General features: G+C 38.2%; 1 protein-coding gene across 1 annotated transcript in view; it reads right to left on the reverse strand.

Moving 5' to 3' along the window:
• CAPN10 (calpain 10) overlaps window positions 1–13,043 on the reverse strand; it is a 14,262-nt gene extending 1,219 nt beyond the window's left edge. The window contains exons 1-13 of the mRNA XM_009331192.1: window positions 12,962–13,043; window positions 12,667–12,874; window positions 11,174–11,305; window positions 10,736–10,932; window positions 9,232–9,449; window positions 8,530–8,671; window positions 6,825–6,991; window positions 5,984–6,267; window positions 5,280–5,482; window positions 3,115–3,167; window positions 2,912–2,997; window positions 1,629–1,828; window positions 981–1,026 (exon numbers count right to left, since the gene is read on the reverse strand). Of these exons, the coding sequence (XP_009329467.1) occupies window positions 981–1,026; window positions 1,629–1,828; window positions 2,912–2,997; window positions 3,115–3,167; window positions 5,280–5,482; window positions 5,984–6,267; window positions 6,825–6,991; window positions 8,530–8,671; window positions 9,232–9,449; window positions 10,736–10,932; window positions 11,174–11,305; window positions 12,667–12,810 (1,872 nt within the window). The 5' untranslated portion in view covers window positions 12,811–12,874; window positions 12,962–13,043. The remainder of the gene's footprint in view (window positions 1–980; window positions 1,027–1,628; window positions 1,829–2,911; window positions 2,998–3,114; window positions 3,168–5,279; window positions 5,483–5,983; window positions 6,268–6,824; window positions 6,992–8,529; window positions 8,672–9,231; window positions 9,450–10,735; window positions 10,933–11,173; window positions 11,306–12,666; window positions 12,875–12,961) is intronic.
• Window positions 13,044–13,304: the final 261 nt, after the last annotated feature.

A 13,304-nucleotide genomic window follows, 5' to 3' on the forward strand; every position in this document is an offset into this window, starting at 1 on the left:
GGAAAGAGCCAGGTAGCTAGATGGTCTTGTTCTCCCCCAAGAAACAGAGCATTATCAAGGGCATGCTTTGATCCACCAACCAAATCAGGTATCTTTAAACAATTGTTAAAAATAATACATTCAAAGTTCTCCTCTCCACCTGGTAAAAATACCGTAAGTATTAGGTACTCAGCATTCACATCCAACCCTTCAATATTACATGCATATCTAATCAAGCAAAACACAATACCAAAATATTAAATAGGTGGCATTAACTTGATCAGAATGGCTCACACACCAAGAAGGATTATAATGGTGGGATGCTATATGGGCTGGCTGTAAGGAAACAAATAAAAAACTAAACTCTAGTGTGGTGAAAGCTGATCTTTGGATTGCCTGTTTGCTTTTCTTCTCTTTTTGCTGTGTTTTCTTAAGTCTTTACAACATTATAATATCATTAAAATTTCTAAATCGCAATACGTAGGATCCCAAATTAACATCAAAGCCAATCAGATGGAGGAAGGATACAACATATAATTAAAGCTAGCAGGTCTATGGTGACACCAAGAATGAATACATCAAAATATATCCAAATGCATAAGAGTGTTTACACTCTTGAAAGCAAATGTAAAAGCAAGTACAACCACCTACTCATCACTAATGGTCCAATTTCTCACAGACGTTACAGCAGAGGTAGGTACTGGGGAATGACTTGAGGGAGTAAATAATGACTTTATAAAACAGCCATACAGAAACTTCCGTGTATCTGAGTGGTGTGAAAAGACAAATTTTGTTAGCTGCTAACAAATGCTACTTTTCTGGCTGAGAAACAAAACCCCAAAGATTAACTGCTTTACTGATGACCAGTTTGCAGCAAGTAAACGAGAACATTCAGAGTCCAGTCCACCAGTACATGACTCTCAATATTAGTTCATACATAAGCCTTGAAGATGCCTCTGCGACACCGTTAGAACAACTGAAATTAAAAATGTATCACTCACTTCTTGCAATACTTGTCCAAGTGTCTCCCGGCTGTGAATGCGCTTCCTGTTGAAAACCAGAACCACACTTATTTCTGCACAAAGCATTGGAGGGATCTTGTAAACATCAATCATTTATCCCACTTCAAAAGGAGAAGATTGTTAGCCTAGGCTTTGTTCCACATCCTTATGGAATCTTGACACAGTTTTATGGACTCTTAATGCAATCTTACGGAATATACAAATTCTGATTCAGACCTGTTGTTACTCCCATCATGAAGAACTACCTGCAATAAGGCTTGCAGCTTCTCAAAAAACAACCCTGTTTATTAAAAAGCTTAGTAAAATTTCAGCATAAATCCTAGTATCTGGACATAGCTGATACTCAGTTGCTGTAGTGCCATCTTCTCCAGCACTAGACACCTGTTATTCAGTAACCGAGGCAAGATTACAAATACTTTTTTTTTTTTTTTTTTTACTCATTCTTCCAACATAGTCAAAGCGGTAAGCAGTGCTTGCAAACATAACAGCAATACAAAGACTTTAAAGGAAAAAAGATTATTTTCTATCAAAAGTGAGAAGATGTCACTACAGTTATTGTTTCCAAACATCCTGTAATGCATGCACTGAAAATATTAGAAATACAAATAGAAGGCAACATATTTTTACCTGTCTATTTTGGTTGCTATGACCACTGTAAAATTGCCTTCTGTATTGGGCAAGTACGTAGAAGGTATAATTACATAACTCCCTGCAGGAAGTCTGCAAAGTTGGCTTACTTCCTGTGAATAGCAATGAGGTACACAGCTAACCAGGGGCTCCAAGTGTAGAAAAGAGGAAGTATGTGGTTTCCAGCTGCTGTTAGGCACCTGCAAAAAAAGAATGAAAACATGCCTAGCTTTTCATATATTTCAGGCCTCACATTGTTAAATTCCTGGTATACCATAGTATGGTATGCTCCATATCTATCCTACTCCAAATGCTCACTCTTCTGTACAGAGCTATACGAGAGGGATGGGAAGGCTTCCAGAAAACCCAGATGGCAGTATCAACTACAGATAAATCATTCCTACCACGTTTGTAGACAGTTTATACAACCCACTACCCACATAGCTCAAAAGCTTATTCTATTGTCTAACCTCACTCTTCCTTGCTGCAGCCTAATGCCCTTGTTTTTCACCTCACAGATATGGTGAACAGACTGTCCTTCCTCTTTCTAGTGGCCTTTCCTGTACTAAAAATTCATATTAGACTTCTCAGTCTCCTGTAGGCATGAAAAATGCCATTCTTTCAGTCTTTCTTCACATATTGTATATTTTAAGCTATATGATCACTCCTAATGCTCAAATCCAGACTCTCCATTTAAGCAACACCTTTTCCAAAGCACGTTTTCTGAAAATAAAGCTAGCTTTCCCTGCGAAATAGCCACCTAACCAGAAGCTTCTCACCCTACATTTATGCGGTTGACCGCTGGCACGTACATGTAGAACCTGTATTTGTCCATACCAAATCGTATCTTGTTTTGTTTCAGATCATCTGTTCAACACATCTGTCCTTTTGAATTCTAATCTTGTCTGCGGATCCAACACCACTTGCCAATGGACAAGTAAATCATTATTAGAGATGAAGAAGGTAAGTTTTCATGATCAACTACCAAAAAGTCTGGTCCTCAATCACTAAGACGCTGAGAATTCTTTGCAAATCCTCAAAAGAGTTCATCATTTCTAAAACTAATTTAGAACACTGGAAGGATTCACTGGAACCAATTATCTGGTTACTATGCTACCCAGTGTGTAGTTATTCCGTATCTTTCACGGGCATTACTTCACAAGACCAGCCTGTGTTTCTCTGACAAGCAGCATGTCCCTTGCCAAGTGCAAGAAGCACTGAACTGACAGGCTTACCTTCACACTTGGCAAATGAGCAATCAAACTGACCAGAAGAAGTCTCACCTGGAAAATATGGAAACCTATTGGACGACACTTGCTATCTTGGCAGTGCTGACGGAGGGTAACTTTCACACTGCTTTTTCCTGGTCCTGCAGGAATGGAGAGGGGAAAGCAGGGATTGATATGGAAGGAGGGGAAGTTCCTGCTACCTCCGGCACTTTGCCCATTTTTCCAGCATCCATGCAGCTGCACCGTCTCCCATTCACCTGCTGGGAGTTCTTCACAGAGGGCAGCATCTGCGGGCGGTGGTTTTAGCTCACTATCAAACGTAAGAGAGAAAAGAAACTAAATGTATAAAATCTGTATGATTTCACAAACTCTAGAACACCAGCTCACAAAAATGAACTAGTTATTACATACACTTACATAAATACAATTCCTCCAAACTTTCAACACAAAAAAAAAAGAGAACTGTACAATTCTAAGTCCTTAGGTAATTCACAGAACTCCACAACAACGTAGTGTATACAAACCATGCACTAAAACCAGGTAGATTTTTGTACATTCATGAAGTAACGCAGCTTACACATTTTTCCTCACTACCCTTGTGCTATTTGTCCTATTTGAAAGTGGTACAACTGACAGCTACTTTTGGAGTACACACGAGCACCTCAGTAAGTCCAACGCATACACTGCATTATTTTTTATATTGGCCATGTCTTTAATCAGAGGAAACTACTGTTTTACCTCTGACTTGATCACTGTAACGTTAACCCATATTTCGATCCTAGCCCAGCACTGCTTTTCACAGCCGTATGAACAATTTGGTATCATTATCAGCTGTGCAGCGTTTGAAGTCATATTTCAACATAACATCTGTCCTTATCTCCAGTTTTCCAGTTGAGAACATATAACAGCTGTTACGTTATTCTGCGATTGTCCATTCTAGACACATATCCAGGCTGGCACCATTGTTTCAGTCTGAGAAAATGTTATACTTAACAGCAATACTAGAAATTTTATCCCATCGTTGGAAGTGCAACATGCTGTACAGATGAAATATGCACAGAAACCAGCATATTGCCAGTAAGAAGTAGACAACTTGCACCTATACAGCAAAATTAGCCTCATAGTTTTGCAGACCTTTATTTGGTCTAAAACTTGATGCCATCTTGCTTCCAAATTCCGCAGAGTGAATGATTAATGCATGTTCTGGCTTTGTAGTGTGATTTGCCAGCTTCTCTCCAAGGAGGTATGAGTTGATAGTGTACTACCAGAATACAAAAGATATGAACAGCTTTTAAACATGTTGCCAACAGTATGTTTTGCCTCTGTATATAGCTTACCTGGCGCACGCTGTTAGACAACCTCAGATTTTTTCAGGTTTATTGGAAGAAGGTACAACTTTGCTGACTCCACACAACTACTCATCATTGTGTCTTCTTAAGTATTTATTTCAAGGCTATGGTCACCAACACAGAATTGCTCACGAATAATTGACTTTTAAGTGCTGAGATAGCTATGTAGTCAGCTACAGTTAAAAAAATTAAGTCATCAGAAGCTACTGGACTAACATTGCTGATATTTCCTGTTGGATAAGCAAGCATTTTTCTACAGAAAGAAAAGATTGTTCCAAGTCCATTATAAAAGTCTATTTTGTGTCACAAGTTATGAGGAAAGATCAGCTAGAACACAATATGCAGTGATCCTTCCAAGAATTTTATCATAATGCTGGTAGACTTCTTGAGGCCTTCACAAGAAACAAGTTCAGCTGTATTGTCAGTGTTGAATGCTTTAATTCAAAAAAGAATTCTTTGTTCAGCTAAAGACGACAGCGTAAACATCAGTGCTATTTTCCACACCTGTCCTGAAAAGATGAGCTGTGAGTATTGTGTCATCTGAGTCCACTGCTGACACTCCATTTGCATTTGAAGCTGTACCGCTCACTAATAACAATGTTATATTTCAGGCAATTTGTTAGTATGTGTTTTCCAGCATACGTGATAATATACTGCTCTCCTTTTCTGTTGCTGATTGCAATAATAGCTGCTTTTAACTTCTGTAGTACATCTTCATTTTTCCATACATTAAGGAAGAACTTCCACATATTGAGAAAAATGTTCTGCAGAAACCTATTCAGTTCTTTTACAAACTACGCACTTTCTCAAAACATTAGGCCGCAGCTTAGAGTCAAGATGCTACTCATCTGACCACTTCTGACTGATATTTTAACAAGAGGTAGTAGCAGCTTCATGCAAAAACCAAGGAGATAGAACACTACTTATATGAATTCAAAGACAAAACAATGCTGTTACCTGGTACTCTGCACAGCCCTTCAAAAACATTTTGAACATTTACACTTAGTGCTACACTTCATATATTTGTTTATGTCAATGACTATAAGGAATCTTTTGTTTTATTTTAAACCTACCTGAGAGAGATCCTTCCCGTTGAAAATACACGAAGCAAGAAATTCCCTGCTGCATCTTTCAGAAAAGTGCTGGGAACAACAAGATAAAACCCAGGCGAAAGGTCACAGCATACATGTACTTCTCTATCATAGGAATGGCAGACGGTACCTACAACTGGAGGAGCAGAGAGGGTCTTTGGAAGGTTAAATCGTTTCTTCTCCACCTAGAATAGATGCATAATGATGCGTGGTGTTTTAGGAAAAATGAGGAGTTTTTATTAAAAACTAAAAATGATCAAATATTGTTTAAAACATTTTTAAACATGCATACATTTACAAAAGGAAACAAGTAAGGAGAAGAGTATCAGCAGATAAGCTGAACATCAAAGAGGAGTAGGAAGAGTTAATGTTCAGGAGGAGTAAATTTAGGAATAGTCATCAAGTCATCAGCCTGAAAATTCATGCACTAGTTTGGAACAGTCCCAAAAGTTCTGCTACTTGGCACTCAATGATAAGAAGAAAGTACTAGTCCACTAATAGTTTGTACAGAAGACAGTAACTGCATTGTGAGATAAACAGGATCATTCTAACATAAATCAGAGATGTAAAATGTGTGAACAGTTGAATCGTATCACTGCCGCAAGAAATGAATGATTTTACTCAGATGTTTCAGTAATGCTTTAAAACTTCCATTTGCAAAAAGAAAAATGTCACTCCCGTATTACCTTCCAGACATGCAATCCCACAGCCTGATAATTCTTCCCCTGTATGCCTTCAGTCAAAGATAGATTTTCCTCTGCTAAGTGAGTCAGATTTTGAATTCTTCCAGCCCAGTCAGCACTGTATTTCCTATGTTTCTGCAGCAGAGCAATGCACACCTCACTCTTTTCACAGACTCTCAGCCAGAACTTAGGGTTGGTAGGGAAGCTGCTGTTGTTACGGCAGCCACCTGCAGACTGGCCTCTCACCCAGGATCCAAAAAGATTCTGCGAGTGATACAGCACTTTCTCTAACAAAATAAGAAAACATGGTGCAGATTTCAAACACCAGAGGCTACTTGATTTCATACAACAGATATATAGCAGAGATCCCCCAGCCCAAGAAAACATGCTGTCGTAGCCCTGACACTTTCTCCAAGCAGATATTTATCACCAACATTCTGAGAGGCAAGAGAATGAATGGCACAACTGGTAATGGCAGATTGGTGACATGATTTTTACAAGAAACTGTTTCTAGAAATTTGAAGTTTATCTCCCATCAAAAAAAAAAAAAAAAATCACAAGGCTGTCCAGAACAACAGCCTTCTGGATAGAGAACACTAATCTCTCAACAAACTAGCAAGTGACTAGATCTCAGAGAAATATCAAAGACTCCTCTAAAGATCTTCAATTTCCTCTTGTCCCTCTATTCTTCCCAGCAGCGACAGAAAAGGCCTACGGATATAAAGGAGAGGGAAAGACTGAGAAAGAGAAATTAAGGTCTAGTTGCATCCATTTGCAATTCAAATCAGTCTTTCCCATTGACATAACGTTATTTGTATGAGAAAGATGTTTTCTTGTACCGCACCTGTATAGAGGCTCTGAAGTTGTCCTTCCTCATTGACTGGAAAGCCCATGGTAATCTCATCAAATTCCCTGAAAAATTCCTCTTCATCCACCCAGAATTCTCCCTCTTGGATCTGAGAGAGCAGTTCTGAGGCGACTACTGGATCTAGCTGGCTCCATCCTTGACCACTGCACATAAGACAAAAATTAACATTTAGTTCTTTGCCCAATAAAGTTCCATAACAACGCTCTATCAAATACCTATGGAGCAGGACAATAAGAAGTTTCTTCATTTTATTGTCAAATATTTGCATTAAGTATTTCTGTATACACGATGCTAGTCAGTGAGAGGGATAAAAGAAAGTATGAATCACAACATATCAAAGAAAACTTAGAAACAACCTAACACCAGATTGGATACAGCAGCATACTTCTAGGTGAAATAGCTACTTTGCTTACAACAGACAGCACAGTCCGAAGTGTGAGAGCAAAATAAAGATTTTAACAGTTGTTAAAAATAGCAACGAAAAAGTAAAACAAGCTGCACAGTGACTGTTCTGAAAGAATTTTAATGCTGTACAGTGAACATCAAAAACCACTATCTGTATGAAGCAGCTGGTTATCCCCATGAATCTGCTGGCTAAGTCATAATAAACGAAGAATTTAAACACCTCATTATTTAGGGCCCATTAAAAGCTGGTACTTTCAACATTTTTCATTGTTTCACTAACAACAAAGAATAGTTCTGCACTTGAATAAAACAGGGCTCTAAGGCCACCTAGTGAAATGCTATCCTCTTGCAACTACACGGCAACGTACTGTTTGGCAAAGAAACTACAAGAGACCAAGTGTATAACCAAAACTCTGCCAAAAGCAAAAAACATCAACTTAAGTCTCAATTAATGTGATTAAGCCATCTTTTTAACTCAGGGGAAAAAGCCTATTTCTCTAAAATGTTTATTAACATGATCATATTGTTACCATATTTTAATGCTGAAAGCTTGCTCTTTGGGTCAAGAATTGCATGTTCTTTTGTACAGTCTAAATATGCTAACACTTTTCAAAATAAGCTAATAGGGTCTGCCCTTTCATTCTTGTTACTTTGCTATATGAACTGCTAAACCTATTTCCGCATTTCCTTTAAAACAGATCTCCTCTTTATATCTACTCTTCTTTATATCTACTCGATTCCAGCTTCTCCTACTCATATTAATCTACAGAAACGAGAGCACACAAGCAAAAAACATAAACATCCTTCCTTCTGATATATTGTTTTATACGTACTCCTTTGCTTGTCTTCTACAACTGAGATGAGATCAAATGAGAAGAGCCGAGTAAAGCTGAGTGACTACTTATAAGTCACAAACATCTTATGAGCAAAGATACTTAGATCAATTGCAGAACAACAAAAAAGCACCACAAAAATCAGAGACAGAAAATAAACCAACATCTTAAGTTTATCTCTACGAAAAGATATGATGCTTTGATAAACAAAAAAAATTTGTTATTAAAAAAATTTAGATTACCAGAACTAATAGACCAAAATGACTAGCCTTAGAACCAATGAGCTACATGAACTACTGAACTCTCTAAAGGACGGCATACAAACTGAAGTCTCTCTCCCCTGCAATAGCCTATTAGCAACATTTGCCTATGCAATACATAGATACGCTTTGTGCTTCAGAACTTTCACAAATGATTTTCCAAATGAAAATAAACCTACTCACCCCTCACACCAGGGACCTCTCCAGCACCGCCTCCCCCAAGGATTTCGTATTCGTAGTAGGAAGATTTCCTTGCCTGACACTTCAGACAGATTCAAGGTGTCTATCACAATAAAGGCATGAAATTCTCCTAGTTCGCTTGCACCTGAATAGAAGAAAAAAAAAAGCATTTGAAAAGTAAACAAAAGAACCTGCTCCATATTTTACAACTAATGACATTGAACTATCCTGTGAAAGAAGGCAATTTTGAGATAAAAGGAAATTGTTTTTAAATCAGTATAAAAACAGCATAAAAAAACCCCAAACAGTTCATTGTAGTTGTGACTATATAGAAATAAAATAAATGAAAATTTTAAAGCGTATTAACTCACTACTTGTTCTCAAACATCTACAAATTCTCGGTGCTGAAATTCCTGGCGGTTTTTAAGGTTGTTTTTAGGTGCTTTTTCAGGGGGTGAGGGGTGTGCGTGTGTTGTTGAGAACTGACCATATTAGCATCTAATATAAAAAGCACTCCTCAAAAGCAGCCTCCATCCTGAACTCAATAACTTCCTTAAATCTTTATTTATCCCAGGTTATATAAAATTGCATCATGAAACTCGTACGCTACTAGAATCGGCACTATGCATTTGCTGGCTGCCTTGTGCTCTGAACCCTGCTAAATAGAGACATTTACTTTAAAAATGTCTAGAACTTTACTATTACCTTGTCTGGAATCGAGGACTGAGCAGCTTATTACACACTGTTCCTTCAGGTTCATTAATCTTCTAAACACTGCCTTTTCCAAAACCATGCCAGTCTTCTCTTTCTCCATGTTTCTTCCAGGGCCTTTCAGGGTCCATCTTTCAGCAATTCCTCCAGTCAGATCAACCAAAGCATCTGCCACCTGTCCGGCCCACAACTGTTCGTAAGATCCATGCACTCTATTAAAAAAACAAAACAAAACCCAAGAAACTTTCTACAAACAGCAGAATTAAAGAAACACGGTTCTTATGCACTTTCAACCCCACCTTATATCACAGTCATGACTGTACCCTACGTCATATCCCCAAGTAGGCAAGAGAAAGCACATACTATTTTATTTGCACAGAATACAAATGTATTCTAAAGAATATGTAAGCCATCAAACATTCCACTATTTGATGGGAAGTTTATTACAATTCATTCCATCCTATACAGAAACCGCTGTAGTCTAGTACTAATCATTTGTACCTTATCACCCGTGCACTACATCATCTTTTGTGATATACTAACTGCATTCTGTATAAATAAATTTCTTCCTCTTCTTCAATTATCCTTTGTTCACTCTGCACAAAGTAGGAGTTACTTCAACAATTTAAGTAAATCAGGAGACTACCCCACCTGATGCAGTGGATGCAAAAGATAGCAAAAGAAATCAAGACTGTAATAGAATGATAAGACAAGATAGAATGGTAAGACTCTACAGAAAACAAAGACTTTCAAACCCACAGAGAAGCTTTAACATGTCATTGCTGCTTCACAACTTCTGCTCAACATGTCTACAGTTGAAAGTCTTTTTCTGCCCTCTGCTGGCAACCACACAATCTTTTGTCCAAGTTCTTTTGGACATTTGATGTCTATCTTACCAGTGCACTTTGTCTCCAAATTGTTTTGTCCATCTGGACAGCATTTTGACGGACGTGTCATAAAACAGCTGCATTTTCAAACACATTAACAATACAGTTGTTTCTTCTCAAAATAATAAACTATCAAATTAAGCAAAAGCAGCAGTGAAACTCTCATAACCAGAGCCTCAACTAGCATAAACTTATGTAATGTTGTTGCCTTCCATGAAAATATTTGCATGCTTTCTGCTTTTCATTGAGCCCTCAGCTGCTCTCAAATGTGGCACTAGTAAAATATTTCCCTTTAATAAATTAGACAACCCATGGATAATGACTTAATGAATATCATTTGAATGCTGATAATTCATTGCAGCTCTTACTTTTCATCATAATTCTCTCCCTAAGACTATCTTACCTCATATGCAACTAGAAACACACCTTATAGATCTACAGTTTAAAGAGCGACTTCTGCACAACCCAGTATGGGAAAGCTAGCAGCCGTTGTACTTCATATTGAATAATACACAGGTCTATGCCCAAAGCAGTCAGATAAAATAAATAAGCAGAAGGTATACAGCTATTGTTACCTCCCTTTACTTCCTTCAATAACAGTGTTCACATACTTTGCATAAGCTTTTTCCAACAGTGGAAGCCAAAACAAATCCTCTGTCTGACACTGGGAAAAGCAGAGTTTACCACCAAGGCAAGGCAAACGATCGTCGATGGTTACTTCCACCCAGTGCCCAAACTGCCAGACTCGACAAGTGAAACAGCCTTGATATGACTCATCTGTCCAGTTGGGCTGACCTGGAGGGATTACCTAGACGACAAATGCCAAAATCAAGACAAATAATGATTTTTTTTAAACAAAACCAGTTTAAAATATGCTGAATATTAACTGTTTGTAATAATAACAGAAAAAAAAAATCACAACAAAAACAGCGAAACTAAGCATAACAAAACTGATATTCAGTTTTGAGGCCTGGGATTCAAGAGCAATATACAAATGTAAATTAGATGAAGAAAACTTCTGAGATATGAAACAAGAAACTTCTCTATACCTTATTCAGTAGGTATTTACTCTTCTGCAAAGCTACACAGGCACACAGGAACCAACAATCTCCCAAAATTCCTTGTTTCACTTGCACATCCTGCAGATTGTTTGAAAATAACCGAGGAGTAGAACAAATGTCCTAAAATGAAAAGAAGGGGAGCTAAAGCCAAATCCTGCATGATAGTCTAAGGAAACCTGTGTTTCAGGGAATGGGAGGGCTCCAGAGACCTCTCACAAAGTAAGAGAATTTTTACCTCTAGAACATTTCCTCTTCAGACACAGCCTAAGCAAGCAATAACTAATTACTGCCTTGTGGCTATTTTGCAGGTACTTTATGTGAAATAAATACACATAGTTCCCACACGGATTTTAGCACACAAATGTCACCATCAGTTGCAACCTTAGCAGAGGCACCAATAAGTCAAAGACAACATAATTCATCAGCTACTTGCTAGACATATGATCAAGTGTGATAGAACTGTTGCCATTCACATTGCACTTGCACGTCCCAAGTTACAAAAATCTCCAAATTAGCATAAGAGAAAAGCCTTCCCTAGGGCAAATAAAAATAGATTACTTGGCAGCAAAAGAGGTAATTTCAAATGCAAAGTCCTGAACACTTAATTGGATCTGAAAGTGAGGTTTTAAAATGGTTCTTCTCTCACCTGTCAACACTGCAAGAGATGGAAAGTAACTGATCAGCCCTCAGTAGTAATCAAGGTGTAAGGTACAAAAGCAGAAAGTTGCATGCTGGGCTCCACGATGTCATTTGTTTGCCAATTCTATCTGATAATCAATAGCTCTATCACTGTTCTACAGCCATCCCCAGATGCAGGGGAGAAAAACAATACCACTAAAACACAAAGTACTTTTTTTCTCCGTTACATTTTTATAGCCTTTTTTTCCCCCCTCCACACAATGCCAGTATCATAAACACTTCACTTTAAATGAACATACTGCAGAAATGCATTCTAAACTTTTTAGCTCTCATGTGGCTTGCTCTGAAAACCAGCTGTAAGTTTAAAAGCAATACAAGTCATACCACAAGTTATAACAAGAAAGAAAACTTTTTTAAGGTTATCAAAGAAATCAACAATCGCAAAAAAAAAAAAAGTAATATCCTTCTGAAAAACTCTAGAATCTAGTTATTTGTTTTTAGGAGTTATGCAATGTGTTGAAAAATTTGAGAATAACATAATGCTATCTTTTAACTTGGTATGAATATTATTTGCATAATGAAATATATTTATGATAAAATATCTTAATTCCTACTAGTCCCAAGAAATTCAAAAGTTCTACATCAGGATTTAAATCAAACCTACAAACAAGAGTTAAAAACTATAACTTATACATTGTTAACACTGACATACATTGGTTTTATCACTTCTATATTTCTAAACAATAAAAACACCCAGAAGCAGTCATTCACTGCTAAATACCATTTACTACCTTAAAGTCCAGTTGTGCTAAAATCACGGGCTTTTGTATCTTAAAACTCACCTTTGGTCTCAACCAAGATATCTCGCCTCTGAATTGAGCAAGCGGGGTACAATAATCAAAAAATATAGAGGTATCACTGGCTGGAAACGTGGGGTCTGTGTAAAGGTCTCTTTTCACTATTAATTGCTTTTTCTCTCCCAGCATTTTCAACACAATCCTAAGTAGCTTTGCCGGCTATTTCCACGACTTTATATTGCCAAGCACCAACCTAGAATGTAAACGAGCGTTACTTGGGAACTGTAACTGAGAAACAAATAAACAAGACAGATTTATTTAGGAAAAAAAAGCCTCTCACTCTTTCAAAAATTCCACGGAGCACCTTGAACCACGCCATTGTTGGCTTCTTTCAGCACCTGATACCACCCTAGAGAGTCCCCGCTCTGCTGGAAAAGAGAAAGGGGGTGTCAGAGGGCCCTGGGTACTGTCCCTCAGCACAGCAGGCCCCAACAAAAGGAGACCTACACCCAGCAGCCCCCTTGGACCCTTCCCCCGCCCCTCTACGCACACCCTCCCCGGAAGGACCCCTCCACCAACAACCCCTTCCTCACAACCGGCCCCAACAAGGCCCCCTGCACACATACCTCCTCCTACCCACGAGCCCCGCCCCGACACCCTTCGCCACAACGGGCCTCAACCAG

This window comes from Pygoscelis adeliae, unplaced genomic scaffold, assembly GCF_000699105.1.
Source record: "Pygoscelis adeliae isolate BGI_AS28 unplaced genomic scaffold, ASM69910v1 Scaffold479, whole genome shotgun sequence".
Classification (NCBI taxonomy): Eukaryota; Metazoa; Chordata; class Aves; order Sphenisciformes; family Spheniscidae; genus Pygoscelis; species Pygoscelis adeliae.